This window comes from Scomber scombrus, chromosome 13, assembly GCF_963691925.1.
Source record: "Scomber scombrus chromosome 13, fScoSco1.1, whole genome shotgun sequence".
NCBI lineage: Eukaryota > Metazoa > Chordata > Actinopteri > Scombriformes > Scombridae > Scomber > Scomber scombrus.
The window spans coordinates 30,900,211-30,917,710 of NC_084982.1; the positions used below are offsets into that span (position 1 = coordinate 30,900,211).

At 48.5% G+C, this 17,500-nt stretch overlaps 1 protein-coding gene across 1 annotated transcript in view; it reads left to right on the top strand.

Annotated features, from left to right (window-relative positions):
* The window catches only part of LOC133992680 (trichohyalin-like), a 30,779-nt gene that overhangs the window by 6,735 nt on the left and 6,544 nt on the right, over positions 1 to 17,500 (top strand). The window contains exons 3-16 of the mRNA XM_062431366.1: positions 109 to 231; positions 310 to 416; positions 4,947 to 5,022; positions 5,221 to 5,417; positions 5,486 to 5,564; positions 5,639 to 5,716; positions 9,161 to 9,307; positions 9,643 to 9,752; positions 10,976 to 11,117; positions 11,258 to 11,451; positions 11,555 to 11,682; positions 15,006 to 15,328; positions 15,833 to 16,252; positions 16,373 to 17,500. The exon at positions 16,373 to 17,500 is cut by the window's right edge and continues 171 nt beyond it. Of these exons, the coding sequence (XP_062287350.1) occupies positions 109 to 231; positions 310 to 416; positions 4,947 to 5,022; positions 5,221 to 5,417; positions 5,486 to 5,564; positions 5,639 to 5,716; positions 9,161 to 9,307; positions 9,643 to 9,752; positions 10,976 to 11,117; positions 11,258 to 11,451; positions 11,555 to 11,682; positions 15,006 to 15,328; positions 15,833 to 16,252; positions 16,373 to 17,500 (3,252 nt within the window). The remainder of the gene's footprint in view (positions 1 to 108; positions 232 to 309; positions 417 to 4,946; positions 5,023 to 5,220; positions 5,418 to 5,485; positions 5,565 to 5,638; positions 5,717 to 9,160; positions 9,308 to 9,642; positions 9,753 to 10,975; positions 11,118 to 11,257; positions 11,452 to 11,554; positions 11,683 to 15,005; positions 15,329 to 15,832; positions 16,253 to 16,372) is intronic.

The following is a 17,500-nucleotide window of genomic DNA, read 5'->3' on the forward strand; positions in this document are numbered from 1 at the left end:
CTAACCTTTGACCTTCACACATCATGTCTATGACATCAGTTTCATCATTTGGAGTCATGATATGTACAGACAGAGGTCAGAGGTCACAGTCGTGTGTTGTGTGTTCAGTCCAGAGTCCTGAGCAGCAGCAGCGGCGGCGCGGCGCTGTGTGTCCCTGCTGATCTCTCCTCTCTGCTGTCCGTCCTGTCTCACACTGAGAGCGCCCTGCAGTGGAGACACCAGGAACTGCAGGTCAGTCACCAGTATGATCAATTATTACGAATAATACATAATTATTAATTATCAATTAATAAATGTTTGTGTGTTTAGGGAGCCGAGCTTTCTGTGCAGCGGCTCAACGAGGAGAAAAGCTCTCTGCAGCTCAGACTGGAACACACACACACTGAGCTCACACACACTCTGGACCTGCTGAGAAGGTACACACACACACACACACACACACACACACACACACACACACACTGAGCTCACACACACTCTGGACCTGCTGAGAAGGTACACACACACACACACACACACACACACACACACACACACACACTCTGAGCTCACACACACTCTGGACCTGCTGAGAAGGTACACACACACACACACACACACACACACACACACACTGAGCTCACACACACTCTGGACCTGCTGAGAAGGTACACACACACACACACACACACACACACACACACACACACTGAGCTCACACACACTCTGGACCTGCTGAGAAGGTACACACACACACACACACACACACACACACACACACACACACACACTCTGAGCTCACACACACTCTGGACCTGCTGAGAAGGTACACACACACACACACACACACACACACACACACACTGAGCTCACACACACTCTGGACCTGCTGAGAAGGTACACACACACACACACACACACACACTGAGCTCACACACACTCTGAGCTCACACACACTCTGGACCTGCTGAGAAGGTACACACACACACACACACACACACACACACACACACACACACACACAGCTCATTCTGCTGAAACAATGAAGGAGCCTTAATGATGTCAGTATAACAGCAGCTCAGTTAAACTTCAATCAATCAGTTTATTGATCATAGATCAGTTCTATATCGTTTAGGCTTCGCCCTCTAAGCGCTGTCCCTGTTGGGTTTATCCCCGCACAGTTGCCCCTCTATGGTCCGCATCCAAGGTATATAATACCGGCGCGACCATAGATCTGCTCCCCTTTTTTCTTCAGTGCTTGAAGAATGCAGACGGAACATCATGGGACCTCCATCCTCGCTGCGAAGCCTCGGTGCTGAGCACGCCGGCCGAGCTGAGACGGAGAGCTGACGGCTTCCTGTCTGAAGTGCTTGAGGGCGAGGGAGACGGCAGCTGGAGTGACCCGTGGCAGGGCATGAGCCTACTGGCTCAGCTCCCTCCATCCGCGGTTCCCCTCCCGGCTCTCCCCTTTCCCTACTGGGAGACTTGGAGAGCGAAATCAACAACGACGACGAACAGGGAGCCCCGCTCGAGCGGCCATCTCCCTCTTCACTGCAACCTGCCGGCCACTTTCTGGCGAAAGCGCTCCTGCAGGACCTGCTGGGCATCATCAGGATGGCGGCGGATCTGAAGAACGTCCCCATGCCTGAAGAGCCCCCTGCACCTGTCCGCGTCATCCTGGGAGGTGATGTCTACGACCTGGAGCCGTCTCGGTGTGGCCGCAGGTGTCGGAGCTCCGTCGATTCGTGGACATGGCCTACGCCGAGCCCGGGAAACTGAAGGCGCCGGTGAGTCGTAAAGAACCCTTCACCAGAGTCCAGGGGGAAACCGAGGGCGGCTTCCCCTCCGTCCCGCCGCTTGAGGAGAGTCTGGCTACCATCCTGCTGCCAAAGGCTACACCGCCATCCCCTCGGGACCGGGTGACCGCTCACTTCACCGACCTGGCCCACCAGTGCGCCGCCCAGACCACAGCCGCGGCTAACAATATCACCCTCCTTTTCTTCTCCTGTGTCCACCTTGGCCACGCAGCCTGGCACTCTCCCCCCGGATGTGCCGTCTGACATCGGCAAGGCGATGGCGACTATCTTGGCCCTGTCTACAGCTACTACGGTAGCTCAGGCCCGGATAATGGCGTGGCAGACGATGCTGCAGCAGAACATGTGGCTTCACATGTCTGAGCTGCCCGTGCAGATCACACGTGAGCTGCTGGATGGTCCCATCAGCTCCGGCAGAGCGCCACCACTCACCTCCAGACCACCTGCGAAGAGGCCGACAGGGTGAGGAGACACACGTCCTGGAGCCGGGCTACGCCACGTCCCCAGCGTCCACCCCATGTCTCCTGGCCTGACCGGTAGGATGCTCCTCGGCCCACTCAGCCTTCACCTCCTCCGCCGCCGCATCGAGGGTATCGCCGCCCTCCAGCCAGGGGCCGACGCCCTGCCTGCAGCTGGTCCAATCCTCCACCCGAACCGCTCCGCAAACAGCCGCGGTTCTGACGTGTTGCGGGGGAAATGTGTTTCTCTCCGGGATCTGCCGGACACAACGACCCTTTTCAGAGCCACTCACCTGTCATTAAAGAGCAGTTTCCTACCAAACAGCTGGCCCTTGTCCCCGCTGGGCATTCGCCACTGTTCCACCCTCAAGTTGCCTCAGCAATGCACGGCGCATCCTTTGCTGAGGCTGTTAGATCACTCTCATATGTTTTTAACAGTAAGAGAAAAAAAGCACATGTTGATAATGATGATGATGATGATGATGTTGTTTCCTTCACACAGTCCCCGCCTCTTTGCGGCCTCCATACTTCCCACCTATCGGTGCGAGTTAGCGGAGGTTTTTCGCCTTGGCGTGATTCAGACATAGAGCATGAGCAGCTGGATGGACAGACTGATCACGCGGGGCTACACTCAAACAGAGATAGCTGCTCTGACCACAGAGTTGGCAGAGCTCATGAAAAAGGGGGCAATCTCTCCAGTTACCCCCGGCGAGGAGAGCAATGGTTTTTACTCTCGCTACTTCCTTGTTCCCAAGAAAACGGGAGGAATGAGACCGATACTCGACCTATCCGTTTTCAACAAATGCGTCATGAAAAGACCCTTTCACATGCTAACGATAAAACGTGTTGGAGTGTGTGCGTCCCAGCGATTGGTTCACATCCATCGACCTGAAAGACGCTTATTTTCATGTGCCCATCATCCAGAGACTTTCAGAGGGGTTCAGTATCAATACAACCGTTTACCCTTCGGTTATTCTCTGGCTCCGCGCACCTTCTCACAATGTGTGGAGACAGTCTTAGAGCCATTACGTCCTCTTTTACTTAGACGATCTGATGGTGATAGCAGCCTCCAAACTGAGCGCAGCGCTTCACACAGCAGAGCTCGTCAAACACCTGCTCAGTCTGGGAAAAGCTCCCCCCTCCCCTCCCAGTCCATACTTTACCTGAGAGTGCATCTGGACTCCTCAACAATGAGAGCACAGCTGTCCCCAGCCAGGCTGGAAGCACTCAGCTCTCTCCTCGCGCGGATCACGCCTCTCAAAGTGGTAGCCGCTCAGTCAGTGATGCGTCTGCTGGGCATGATGTCAGCCAGTCACGTGGTGGTCCCTCTGGGTCTTCTCCACATGAGAAAACTCCAGAGGTGGTTCGGCCGTCTCCGCCTCGACCCGTTACGTCACAAGAGACGCATGATAACGGCCCCTCCTTCAGTACAGTCAGACCTGAAGTACTGGAAAACCCCTGGTGTCCTGTGGATGGGGGTTCCCCTAGGGAGAGCCACGTCACACATTTCGGTGTTCACAGACGCCTCTCTCATCGGATGGGGGGGAGCGTGTCAGTCTCACGTGGAAGGAGGAAAGTGGCCTGGAACTGGCCACGGGGCTGAAGTTAAAACACTTCGCACCCCGGTTGAAAAACAAACATGTTGTGGTGAGAACAGACAACATGACGCCAGGGCGGTGTTCGCTCAGCTCGGCTGCTGAAGATAGCCAGGATGTCACGCGGGGGTCCCTCCCAGAACGAGTGGAGATTGAATCCCAAACTCGTTCAGTCGCCATGGATGCGTTCTCTCACCGACCGTGGCCCAAAGCTCTCCTGTACGCGTTTCCCCCGGTCGCTCTGATTCCCGCCTCCTGGCACGCATCCAGGAGGAGAATCTGACCGTTAGTTTAGTGGCTCCAGAGCGCACAGGCGCATCTGGGTTTCCGCTCATGATACAGCTGCTGGCCAGGAAACCATGGCAACTTCCGTGGTGCAGGGACGCGCTCTCACAGCTGAGCGGCGCGACCATTCCCAGTGATAGGCCAACGATTGTGGGCTTTGCCTCTGAGAGGGAGCGAGTAGAGAGGTTGGGCTTGGAGTCAGGTTGGGACCTGAAGTGATCCATTCCCTTCCAAGGGGCGAGAGCTCCTTCCACTACGGCCTGTTACGCTTTCCAGCGCTGGTGTGTGGAGAGAAACATCGATCCTACCTCGTGTGCTCTGCCTCAGGTACTGACTTTTCTCCAATTGTTAGTAGACAGAAATTTGGCTCTGTCTACAGTCAAGACATATGCTGCGGCTATCTCTTCCTGCCATGAGGGTTTTGGAGAGAGGTCGGTGCGTCAGAGACCTGTCGGGATCTACCCCTGGTGTTACGCGCTCTAGGAGAACCTCCCTACGAGCCCCTTCACCATATTTCTCTTTATTTCTCATATTTATTTATTTATCTTTGCACTAAATGTTACCTGATTTATATTGTTTGATGTTGTTGTGTTTTATGAGTCTAGTAAGTTTAAATAAAATGCATTATTATTATTATGCCTGACTCTCTGCACCCGCTAATCACTCCACCGGGACTTAGTGAGCTTATTGATCGTTGGTACGTCAGTTAAGATTTTACACTTCAGTCATTCATCAACATCTGGTTTAAAGGTTATTATTATTTAATGTTCAGATCATTCAAATGTTTATATAATCATCTGTAATGTGTTTATCAGTGAGCGCGAGGAGGCGTCTTTTCTGCGTCCGCAAGTGGAGGAGGTGCAGAGGGAGCGAGACCGGCAGGAGGAGGAGGTGAAGAAGAGGGAGGAGGAGGTGAAGAAGAGGGAGGAGGAGGTGCAGAGGGAGCGAGACCGGCAGGAGGAGGAGGTGAAGAAGAGGGAGGAGGAGGTGAAGAAGAGGGAGGAGGAGGTGAAGAGGAGTGAGGAGGAGGTGCAGAGGGAGCGAGACCGGCAGGAGGAGGAGGTGAAGAAGAGGGAGGAGGAGGTGAAGAGGAGTGAGGAGGAGGTGCAGAGGGAGCGAGACCGACAGGAGGAGGAGGTGAAAAGGAGGGAGGAGGAGGTGCAGAGGAGAGAGGAGGAGGTGCAGAGGAGGAAGGAGGAGGTGAAGAGGAGTGAGGAGGAGGTGCAGAGGGAGCGAGACCGACAGGAGGAGAGGAACAAACAGCTGCAGACGGAGACACACAGACGGTACTTTAATTAAATTAACGGCGTAAAGAAGCTGAAACAGGAAGTTAATATTTTTATTGTGGTTTCAGAGTCGAGACGAAGCTGCTGGAGAACGAGCAGCTGACAGAGAGAGAAACCGTCCACCTGCAGGAGCTCCACAGTCTGAAGGTAATAAACTGCTTTATTCAATGTTCTGCTTTATTCTCCGTCTCAAACACCGTCTGTTCCTCTGTGGCCTGCAGGGGGCGCTGGAGAGAGAGCAGCTGGACAGACAGAGAGCAGAAGAAGAAGCTGCTGACGCCAGAGACGCCCTGCAGAAGGTTTGAATCCTGAGTACCTCAAACTGTACTACAGTAAAGTACTAGTACCTCAAACTGTACTACAGTAAAGTACAAGTACCTCTAACTGTACTACAGTAAAGTACTAGTACCTCAAACTGTACTACAGTAAAGTACTAGTACCTCTAACTGTACTGCAGTAAAGTACTAGTACCTCAAACTGTACTACAGTAAAGTACTAGTACCTCTAACTGTACTGCAGTAAAGTACTAGTACCTCAAACTGTACTACAGTAAAGTACAAGTACCTCTAACTGTACTACAGTAAAGTACTAGTACCTCAAACTGTACTACAGTAAAGTACTAGTACCTCTAACTGTACTGCAGTAAAGTACTAGTACCTCAAACTGTACTACAGTAAAGTACAAGTACCTCTAACTGTACTACAGTAAAGTACTAGTACCTCTAACTGTACTGCAGTAAAGTACTAGTACCTCTAACTGTACTACAGTAAAGTACAAGTACCTCTAACTGTACTACAGTAAAGTACTAGTACCTCAAACTGTACTACAGTAAAGTACAAGTACCTCAAACTGTACTACAGTAAAGTACAAGTACCTCAAACTGTACTACAGTAAAGTACAAGTACCTCAAACTGTACTACAGTAAAGTACTAGTACCTCAAACTGTACTACAGTAAAGTACAAGTACCTCTAACTGTACTGCAGTAAAGTACAAGTACCTCTAACTGTACTACAGTAAAGTACTAGTACCTCTAACTGTACTACAGTAAAGTACTAGTACCTCTAACTGTACTACAGTAGAGTACTAGTACCTCTAACTGTACTACAGTAAAGTACTAGTACCTCTAACTGTACTACAGTAAAGTACTAGTACCTCTAACTGTACTGCAGTAAAGTACTAGTACCTCAAACTGTACTGCAGTAAAGTACTAGTACCTCTAACTATACTACAGTAAAGTACTAGTACCTCAAACTGTACTGCAGTAAAGTACTAGTACCTCTAACTGTACTACAGTAAAGTACTAGTACCTCTAACTGTACTACAGTAAAGTACTAGTACCTCAAACTGTACTACAGTAAAGTACTAGTACCTCTAACTGTACTACAGTAAAGTACTAGTACCTCAAACTGTACTACAGTAAAGTACTAGTACCTCTAACTGTACTACAGTAAAGTACTAGTACCTCTAACTGTACTACAGTAAAGTACTAGTACCTCTAACTGTACTACAGTAAAGTACTAGTACCTCTAACTGTACTACAGTAAAGTACTAGTACCTCTAACTGTACTGCAGTAAAGTACTAGTACCTCTAACTATACTACAGTAAAGTACTAGTACCTCTAACTGTACTACAGTAAAGTACTAGTACCTCTAACTGTACTACAGTAAAGTACTAGTACCTCTAACTGTACTACAGTAAAGTACTAGTACCTCTAACTGTACTACAGTAAAGTACAAGTACCTCTAACTGTACTACAGTAAAGTACTAGTACCTCTAACTGTACTACAGTAAAGTACTAGTACCTCTAACTGTACTGCAGTAAAGTACTAGTACCTCTAACTGTACTACAGTAAAGTACTAGTACCTCTAACTATACTACAGTAAAGTACTAGTACCTCTAACTATACTACAGTAAAGTACAAGTACCTCTAACTGTACTACAGTAAAGTACTAGTACCTCTAACTATACTACAGTAAAGTACTAGTACCTCAAACTGTACTACAGTAAAGTACTAGTACCTCTAACTGTACTACAGTAAAGTACTAGTACCTCTAACTGTACTACAGTAAAGTACTAGTACCTCTAACTGTACTACAGTAAAGTACTAGTACCTCTAACTGTACTACAGTAAAGTACTAGTACCTCTAACTGTACTACAGTAAAGTACTAGTACCTCTAACTGTACTGCAGTAAAGTACTAGTACCTCTAACTATACTACAGTAAAGTACTAGTACCTCTAACTGTACTACAGTAAAGTATAAGTACCTCAAACTTAAGGTGACCAGATTTCTTAAATGAAAATCGGGGACATTTTCAATGCGGCGGTGAAAAATCATTAAATATTATCATCATGAAATAAAAAATGGGGAAAAGTACTTTTTCACACAAAAGGACCTGGTTAATAAATCAATGGTTAATAAATCAAAATATCAGCACCCACAAATATCATGTATCAGTAGCGCGCAGCAGTGTCAAAAACACAAATGTAGAATACTTTAGAAAAAACATCTCTCTTCCAAAGTTAAGTGTCATGTGCAAAGACAGCTGCCAGACCAGTAGCTAGTAAATATCATCAAGATGTAATTAATAATAATTACCAAGTCAAAACATATGAGTATATTAATATTATACATGACTCAGGGCATCAGCTAATCAGATGGTCTGTATTTATAACTACTACAGTCATTAGTTACCCACACAGCCCGACACAAAATACAGAAGTTAGCCTAACACACACAACTATCAACCATTGATTTATTATTAATTCATTTATTATTTTTAACAGAGTCTCATGTTCCTATGCCTACAGGAAAATCATATGTTACCAAAGCAGTCTTCCACCTCCCCCTCTTCCAAAACAGGGCCACATACAATGTCATCACCTGGTAATCTCATGCTAACGTTAACGTTACAGCGTCACTAATGACAGATATGAAAACATTGTCATAATGTTAACGTCCACTGACTTTTATAACGTTACGTTAGGTCTTCAGTTCAGATAAACAACTTACTTTAACGTTACATCACTTCTCTCTCACTCTCACTCTCACACACACACACACACACACACACACACACACACACACAGCCAAGTCTACTGCCAATTCACACAAAATAAATAAGTTCATACACAACATACCATTAATGACCGCTGGTCTTCTTTTCTTTCCTTTTTGCCGCCTCTAGATTGTTGTTGTTGACGCTGCTGCGTCTGGTCGTACGTCCTGATCACGTCTGTACGTCATACGACGTCTTCTCTGGCGATGCGTTAAATGGATACCGTAATAACTGGTGTTTGAGTCTGCGCGCATTTTTCAGCCATTCAGTGTCAAAATCGGGGACAGCTTTGAACGGGGACAGGTCACCCAAAACGGGGACTGTCCCCGGAAATCGGGGACGTCTGGTCACCCTACTCTAACTGTACTACAGTAAAGTACTAGTACCTCTAACTGTACTACAGTAGAGTACTAGTACCTCTAACTGTACTACAGTAAAGTACTAGTACCTCTAACTGTACTACAGTAGAGTACTAGTACCTCTAACTGTACTACAGTAAAGTACTAGTACCTCTAACTGTACTACAGTAGAGTACTAGTACCTCTAACTGTACTACAGTAAAGTACTAGTACCTCTAACTGTACTACAGTAAAGTACTAGTACCTCTAACTGTACTACAGTAAAGTACTAGTACCTCTAACTGTACTACAGTAAAGTACTAGTACCTCTAACTGTACTACAGGTCAGGGAGGCGGAGCTGCGTCTCTCGGCTTCGGAGCGTCTGCTGCAGCGCGACGTTGACGAAGGACGAGACGCTCTGGACAGAATGGCCGCGTTGAGCTCGGCTCTGGCGTCAGAGAAAAGAGAACTGAACAAGAAGCTGCTGCAGGTATGACTGCTCCTCCTCTACACAATGCTCCTCCTCTACACAATGCTCCTCCTCTACACAATGCTCCTCCTCTGCACAATGCTCCTCCTCTACACAATGCTCCTCCTCTGCACAATGCTCCTCCTCTGTCTACACAATGCTCCTCCTCTACACAATGCTCCTCCTCTGCACAATGCTCCTCCTCTGTCTACACAATGCTCCTCCTCTACACAATGCTCCACAACTGACTGTGTGTGTGTGTGTGTGTGTGTGTGTGTGTGTGTGTGTGTGTGTGTGTGTGTGTGTGTGTGTGTGTGTGTGTGCGCGTGTGTGTGTGTGTGTGTGTGTGCTTTCAGGTGGAGTGTGAGCTGGCAGACAGCCAATCACAGCTACAGGCTCTGAGGTCAGAGGTCAGCTCTCTGCAAAGAGAAATCCAAACCTTCACCATGGACTGCAGTCTGCTCAGGTGATCAACATTTAATCCTGAATATAACCCTTTAATCCTGAATATAAACCTTTAATCCTGAATATAAACCTTTAATCCTGAATATAAACCTTTAATCCTGAATATAAACCTTTAATCCTGAATATAACCATTTAATCCTGAATATAACCATTTAATCCCGAATATAAACCTTTAATCCTGAATATAACCATTTAATCCCGAATATAAACCTTTAATCCTGAATATAAACCTTTAATCCTGAATATAACCCTCTAATCCTGAATATAACCCTTTAATCCTGAATATAAACCTTTAATCCTGAATATAACCATTTAATCCTGAATATAACCATTTAATCCCGAATATAAACCTTTAATCCTGAATATAACCATTTAATCCCGAATATAAACCTTTAATCCTGAATATAAACCTTTAATCCTGAATATAACCCTCTAATCCTGAATATAACCATTTAATCCCGAATATAAACCTTTAATCCTGAATATAAACCTTTAATCCTGAATATAACCATTTAATCCCGAATATAAACCTTTAATCCTGAATATAAACCTTTAATCCTGAATATAACCATTAATCCCGAATATAAACCTTTAATCCTGAATATAAACCTTTAATCCTGAATATAACCATTTAATCCCGAATATAAACCTTTAATCCTGAATATAACCCTTTAATCCTGAATATAAACCTTTAATCCCGAATATAACCCTTTAATCCTGAATATAAACCTTTAATCCTGAATATAACCATTTAATCCTGAATATAAACCTTTAATCCCGAATATAACCCTTTAATCCTGAATATAACCCTTTAATCCCGAATATAACCATTTAATCCCGAATATAAACCTTTAATCCCGAATATAACCCTTTAATCCTGAATATAAACCTTTAATCCGAATATAAACCTTTAATCCCGAATATAACCCTTTAATCCTGAATATAACCCTTTAATCCCGAATATAACCATTTAATCCCGAATATAACCCTTTAATCCTGAATATAAACCTTTAATCCCGAATATAACCCTTTAATCCTGAATATAACCCTTTAATCCCGAATATAACCATTTAATCCCGAATATAACCCTTTAATCCTGAATATAAACCTTTAATCCTGAATATAACCATTTAATCCCGAATATAACCCTTTAATCCTGAATATAAACCTTTAATCCTGAATATAACCCTTTAATCCTGAATATAAACCTTTAATCCCGAACAGGACGCAGAGAGAGGCGGATGCTGGCGTCGTCCATCAGCTGAGAGAAGGAGAGCGAGAGATGGAGAGAATAATGGAGGAGAAGGAGAGGAAGTTGGTTTCCCTGACGGCGAAGAGAGAGAAAGACGGCCAACAGCTGGAGGAGGTAACCTGCAGTCATGTGACTCATGAACACACCTGTATGATGTCACCTGCAGTCATGTGACTCATGAACACACCTGTATGATGTCACCTGCAGTCATGTGACTCATGAACACTCCTGTATGATGTGTCTGTGCTCCCCAGCTGTCCTCCCAGCATGCGTCGGTATGCAAGGAGCTCGGGGAGCTGCAGGAGCAGCTGCAGCAGGCCCAGAAGGAAGCGAGGAGGAGGCAGCGACAGCAGGAGGAGGCGCAGAGAGAGAGCAGGAGGCTGCAGGAGGAGCAGGAAAGTGTGCAGAGACACAGGGAGCAGCTGGAGGAGGAGCTGCAGGAACTCAGGTAATAAAAATCATCTCAAAACATTATCAATCATTCTATTGATCACTTAAAATTAAGTATGAGCAGTTAGGGTCACACTGGTCACACTGGTCTGTGTTCGCAGGTCTCTGTCAGTGAGCCTCCAGCAGCAGCTCAGCCAGCAGCAGCGGAAGCTTTCACAGTCGGAGGTCGACCGAAGTCAACTGAGCGTCCACATTCAGACTCTGCAGCAGGTCAAAGACACACTGCACGGTGAGGAGAACCCCTTACCCTCTGTACTGTTCTCAGAGGAGAACCCCTTACCCTCTGTACTGTTCTCAGAGGAGAACCCCTTACCCTCTGTACTGTTCTCAGAGGAGAACCCCTAACCCTCTGTACTGTTCTCAGAGGAGAACCCCTAACCCTCTGTACTGTTCTCAGAGGAGAACCCCTTACCCTCTGTACTGTTTTCAGAGGAGAACCCCTAACCCTCTGTACTGTTCTCAGAGGAGAACCCCTAACCCTCTGTACTGTTCTCAGAGCAGAAGCCCTTACCCTCTGTACTGTTCTCAGAGGAGAACCCCTAACCCTCTTTACTGTTCTCAAAGGAGAACCCCTTACCCTCTGTACTGTTCTCAGAGGAGAACCCCTTACCCTCTGTACTGTTCTCAGAGGAGAACCCCTCAACCTCTTTACTGTTCTCAGAGGAGAACCCCTAACCCTCTGTACTGTTCTCAGAGGAGAACCCGTTACCCTCTGTACTGTTTTCAGAGGAGAACCCCTAACCCTCTGTACTGTTCTCAGAGGAGAACCCCTAACCCTCTGTACTGTTCTCAGAGCAGAAGCCCTTACCCTCTGTACTGTTCTCAGAGGAGAACCCCTAACCCTCTTTACTGTTCTCAAAGGAGAACCCCTTACCCTCTGTACTGTTCTCAGAGGAGAACCCCTTACCCTCTGTACTGTTCTCAGAGGAGAACCCCTCACCCTCTTTACTGTTCTCAGAGGAGAACCCCTAACCCTCTTTACTGTTCTCAGAGGAGAACCCCTCACCCTCTTTACTGTTCTCAGAGGAGAACCCCTCACCCTCTTTACTGTTACTGTTCTCAGAGGAGAACCCCTAACCCTCTTTACTGTTACTGTTCTCAGAGGAGAACCCCTAACCCTCTTTACTGTTCTCAGAGGAGAACCCCTCACCCTCTGTACTGTTACTGTTCTCAGAGGAGAACCCCTAACCCTCTTTACTGTTCTCAGAGGAGAACCCCTCACCCTCTGTACTGTTACTGTTCTCAGAGGAGAAACCCTAACCCTCTTTACTGTTCTCAGAGGAGAACCCCTCACCCTCTGTACTGTTACTGTTCTCAGAGGAGAACCCCTAACCCTCTGTACTGTTCTCAGAGGAAACCCCTAACCCTCTGTACTGTTACTGTTCTCAGAGGAGAACCCCTAACCCTCTTTACTGTTCTCAGAGGAGAACCCCTCACCCTCTGTACTGTTACTGTTCTCAGAGGAGAACCCCTTACCCTCTGTACTGTTCTCAGAGGAGAACCCCTTACCCTCTGTACTGTTCTCAGAGGAGAACCCCTCACCCTCTTTACTGTTCTCAGAGGAGAACCCCTAACCCTCTTTACTGTTCTCAGAGGAGAACCCCTCACCCTCTTTACTGTTCTCAGAGGAGAACCCCTCACCCTCTTTACTGTTACTGTTCTCAGAGGAGAACCCCTAACCCTCTTTACTGTTACTGTTCTCAGAGGAGAACCCCTAACCCTCTTTACTGTTCTCAGAGGAGAACCCCTCACCCTCTGTACTGTTACTGTTCTCAGAGGAGAACCCCTAACCCTCTTTACTGTTCTCAGAGGAGAACCCCTCACCCTCTGTACTGTTACTGTTCTCAGAGGAGAAACCCTAACCCTCTTTACTGTTCTCAGAGGAGAACCCCTCACCCTCTGTACTGTTACTGTTCTCAGAGGAGAACCCCTAACCCTCTGTACTGTTCTCAGAGGAAACCCCTAACCCTCTGTACTGTTACTGTTCTCAGAGGAGAACCCCTAACCCTCTTTACTGTTCTCAGAGGAGAACCCCTCACCCTCTGTACTGTTACTGTTCTCAGAGGAGAAACCCTAACCCTCTGTACTGTTCTCAGAGGAAACCCCTAACCCTCTGTACTGTTACTGTTCTCAGAGGAGAACCCCTAACCCTCTTTACTGTTCTCAGAGGAGAACCCCTAACCCTCTTTACTGTTCTCAGAGGAGAACCCCTAACCCTCTGTACTGTTCTCAGAGGAGAACCCCTAACCCTCTGTACTGTTACTGTTCTCAGAGGAGAAACCCTAACCCTCTTTACTGTTCTCAGAGGAGAACCCCTCACCCTCTGTACTGTTACTGTTCTCAGAGGAGAACCCCTAACCCTCTGTACTGTTCTCAGAGGAAACCCCTAACCCTCTGTACTGTTACTGTTCTCAGAGGAGAACCCCTAACCCTCTTTACTGTTCTCAGAGGAGAACCCCTCACCCTCTGTACTGTTACTGTTCTCAGAGGAGAACCCCTTACCCTCTGTACTGTTCTCAGAGGAGAACCCCTTACCCTCTGTACTGTTCTCAGAGGAGAACCCCTCACCCTCTTTACTGTTCTCAGAGGAGAACCCCTAACCCTCTTTACTGTTCTCAGAGGAGAACCCCTCACCCTCTTTACTGTTCTCAGAGGAGAACCCCTCACCCTCTTTACTGTTACTGTTCTCAGAGGAGAACCCCTAACCCTCTTTACTGTTACTGTTCTCAGAGGAGAACCCCTAACCCTCTTTACTGTTCTCAGAGGAGAACCCCTCACCCTCTGTACTGTTACTGTTCTCAGAGGAGAACCCCTAACCCTCTTTACTGTTCTCAGAGGAGAACCCCTCACCCTCTGTACTGTTACTGTTCTCAGAGGAGAAACCCTAACCCTCTTTACTGTTCTCAGAGGAGAACCCCTCACCCTCTGTACTGTTACTGTTCTCAGAGGAGAACCCCTAACCCTCTGTACTGTTCTCAGAGGAAACCCCTAACCCTCTGTACTGTTACTGTTCTCAGAGGAGAACCCCTAACCCTCTTTACTGTTCTCAGAGGAGAACCCCTCACCCTCTGTACTGTTACTGTTCTCAGAGGAGAAACCCTAACCCTCTGTACTGTTCTCAGAGGAAACCCCTAACCCTCTGTACTGTTACTGTTCTCAGAGGAGAACCCCTAACCCTCTTTACTGTTCTCAGAGGAGAACCCCTAACCCTCTTTACTGTTCTCAGAGGAGAACCCCTAACCCTCTGTACTGTTCTCAGAGGAGAACCCCTAACCCTCTGTACTGTTACTGTTCTCAGAGGAGAACCCCTCACCCTCTGTACTGTTACTGTTCTCAGAGGAGAACCCCTAACCCTCTTTACTGTTCTCAGAGGAGAACCCCTAACCCTCTGTACTGTTCTCAGAGGAGAACCCCTAACCCTCTGTACTGTTACTGTTCTCAGAGGAGAACCCCTAACCCTCTTTACTGTTACTGTTCTCAGAGGAGAACCCCTCACCCTCTTTACTGTTCTCAGTATTTCTGGAAGCACTCATCGTAGTATTCTTTCCTCAGGAGAGATCGAGTGTCTCAGAGGAGAACTGGAGCAAGTGACGGCTCGAAGACAAGATAAGTGTGAGAGGAGCGACGAGGAGAAGGAGGCGCTGAGGGAGGAGATGGAGAGGCTGAACGAGGAGGCGGAGAAGCTGAGGAAGACCAGGAGGAAGGAGGAAGAAGAGAGGAGGGAGGAGAGGGAGGCCTGGCAGAGAGAGAGGGAGTCACTGAGTGAGGAGCTGGGGATGAGGGATGGAGAGGTGGAGGTGCTGAGGAGGCGAACAGAGGGACTGACGGAGGAGAAGGAGGAGAGACAGATAGAGGTGGAGAAACTGAGGGAGGAGGTGACGGACAGAGAAACACGAATCAGCTGCATGATGGACAGAATTCATCACGTTGAGGTGGAGAAGGAGGAGAGGAGGAGGGAAGAGGAGCTGCAGAGGGAGCAGAAGAGGAGGGAGGAGGAGCTGCAGAGGGAGCAGGAGCTGCAGATGAGGAGGGAGGAGGAGCTGCAGAGGGAGCAGGAGCTGCAGAGGAAGAGGGAGGAGGAGCTGCAGAGGGAGCAGAGGAGGAGGGAGGAGGAGCTGCAGAGGGACAGAGAGACTGAGGCGCTGTGCGATCGGATGGAGAGACTGGAGAGGGAGAAGGAGGAGAGGGAGGAGGAAATGGAGCGCCTTAGAAGTGAAGCAGATGAGAATGTGGAGAGATGGAGGAGGAGGGTGGAGGAGCTGGAGGGGAGAGAGAAGGAGAGACTGCAAGATGGAGAAGGGGAGAGAAGGAGGCGAGAGGAGAAGCTGAGGGAGAAGCTGGAGGAGAAAGAGGGGGAGGTGATGGTGCTGTCGGTGAAGCTGAGCGTGGCTAAGGAGGAGCTGGAGGAGAAGAAGGAGGAGGTGGAGCGGAGGGAGCGCAACCTGGAGAAGCAGATAAGTGCTGTGAGGGAGCGCGAGGAGGAAGTGGAGGTGCTGAAGGAGCGCTTGAGGCTTGTGGAGGACCAGGAGGAGGTGAAAGTGAGGGAGTGTCAAGAGGCAAATCACAAACTGAAAGAGAAGGAGGTGAGAGAGGAGCAGCTGGAGGCGCTGTTGAGAGAAACCCGGACACTCCTGGAGAAACAGAGGAGGCAAGGAGAAGAAAAGGACGACAGAATCTCCTCCCAGGCCAGGGAGCTGCAGGAGGCGCAGGCAAAGAGGGAGGGGGCACAGAGGGCTGCCAGGGAGAGGGAGGAGCTCCACCACAGGCTGGAGGAGGAGGTGAAAGAAGGGAGAGCGAAGGTAGAGCGGAGCAGGAAGGAGGCAGCTCAGATCTCTCGTATGTTGAAGGAGCGAGAGGAGGAGGTGCAACAACTGAGAGCCACACTGGAGGAGAGGGAGGAGGAATGCAGAGAGAAGGAGGCCCTGTGGAGGATGGAGGAGGAGAGGAGAAAGAGGCAGGACAACAAGCTGAAGGAGGTGGAGGAAGAGATGAGGACACAGGAGGAGAAAGTGAGAGAGGTGGAGGAGGAGCTGGAGGAGGAGAGGGAGGTGCTTAGAAGAGCCAGGGAGGAGAGGAGGAGACTGGAAGATAGATGGAAAGACATAGAGAAGGAGGTGAAGAAGCTAAGAGAGGAACTGAGGATGGCAGAGGAGGAGAAGAGGAGGCTAGAAAACAAACTAAAGGAGACTGAGGAGGAGGTGCTGAGGAAGGTCAGGGAAGAGAAGAGGAGGCTGGAGGATGAGCTGAAGATGAAGGAGAACGAATTGCATGAACAAATGGAGGTGCTGAGGAAGGCAGAGGAGGAGAGGAGGAGGTTGAAGGATGAACTGAGGGAGGTGAAAGAGGAGGGAGGAAGACTGGTGGAGAACAAGAGGAGTCAGCACCTCCTGGTGGAGGAGAGGGTGAGATCCAGAGTGAGAGAGTTGGAAGAGGAGAAGGCAGGACTGTCAATGGAGCTGAGGAGGAGGGAGAGGGAGGTGATAGCTCTCAGAGAGGAGGTGCAGAGAGAGAGGGATGAGGCACAGGAAGAGATCATGAGGAGAAAACAGGAGGTGTCTCTCCTGAGAGAAGAAGTGCAGAAGGAGCAGAGAGATAGGGAGGAGGTACAGGAGGAGCTGAGGAGCAAAGGGAAGGAGGTGACAGCTCTGAAAGAGGAGGTGCAGAAGGAGCGAAAGGAAAAGGAGGTTGTACAGGTGGAGGTGACAGCTCTGAGAGAGGAGATGCAGAGGGAGCAGAGGAGGAGTGAGAGGGATGTGTTTGTACTTAAAGAGGAGGTGCAGAGGGAACAAAAGGAGAAGATGGAAGCCCAGGAGGACCTGAAGAGTAAAAGGAAGGAGGTGTCATCTCTCAGAGAGGAGGTGCAGATTGGGCGGAGGAGAATGGCAGAGGAGTCGATACTGAGAGAGGAGGTGCAGAACGAGCGGAGGAGAATGGCAGAGCAGGAGTCGATACTGAGAGAGGAGGTGCAGAACGAGCGGAGGAGAATGGCAGAGGAGGAGTCGATACTGAGAGAGGAGGTGCAGAACGAGCGGAGGAGAATGGCAGAG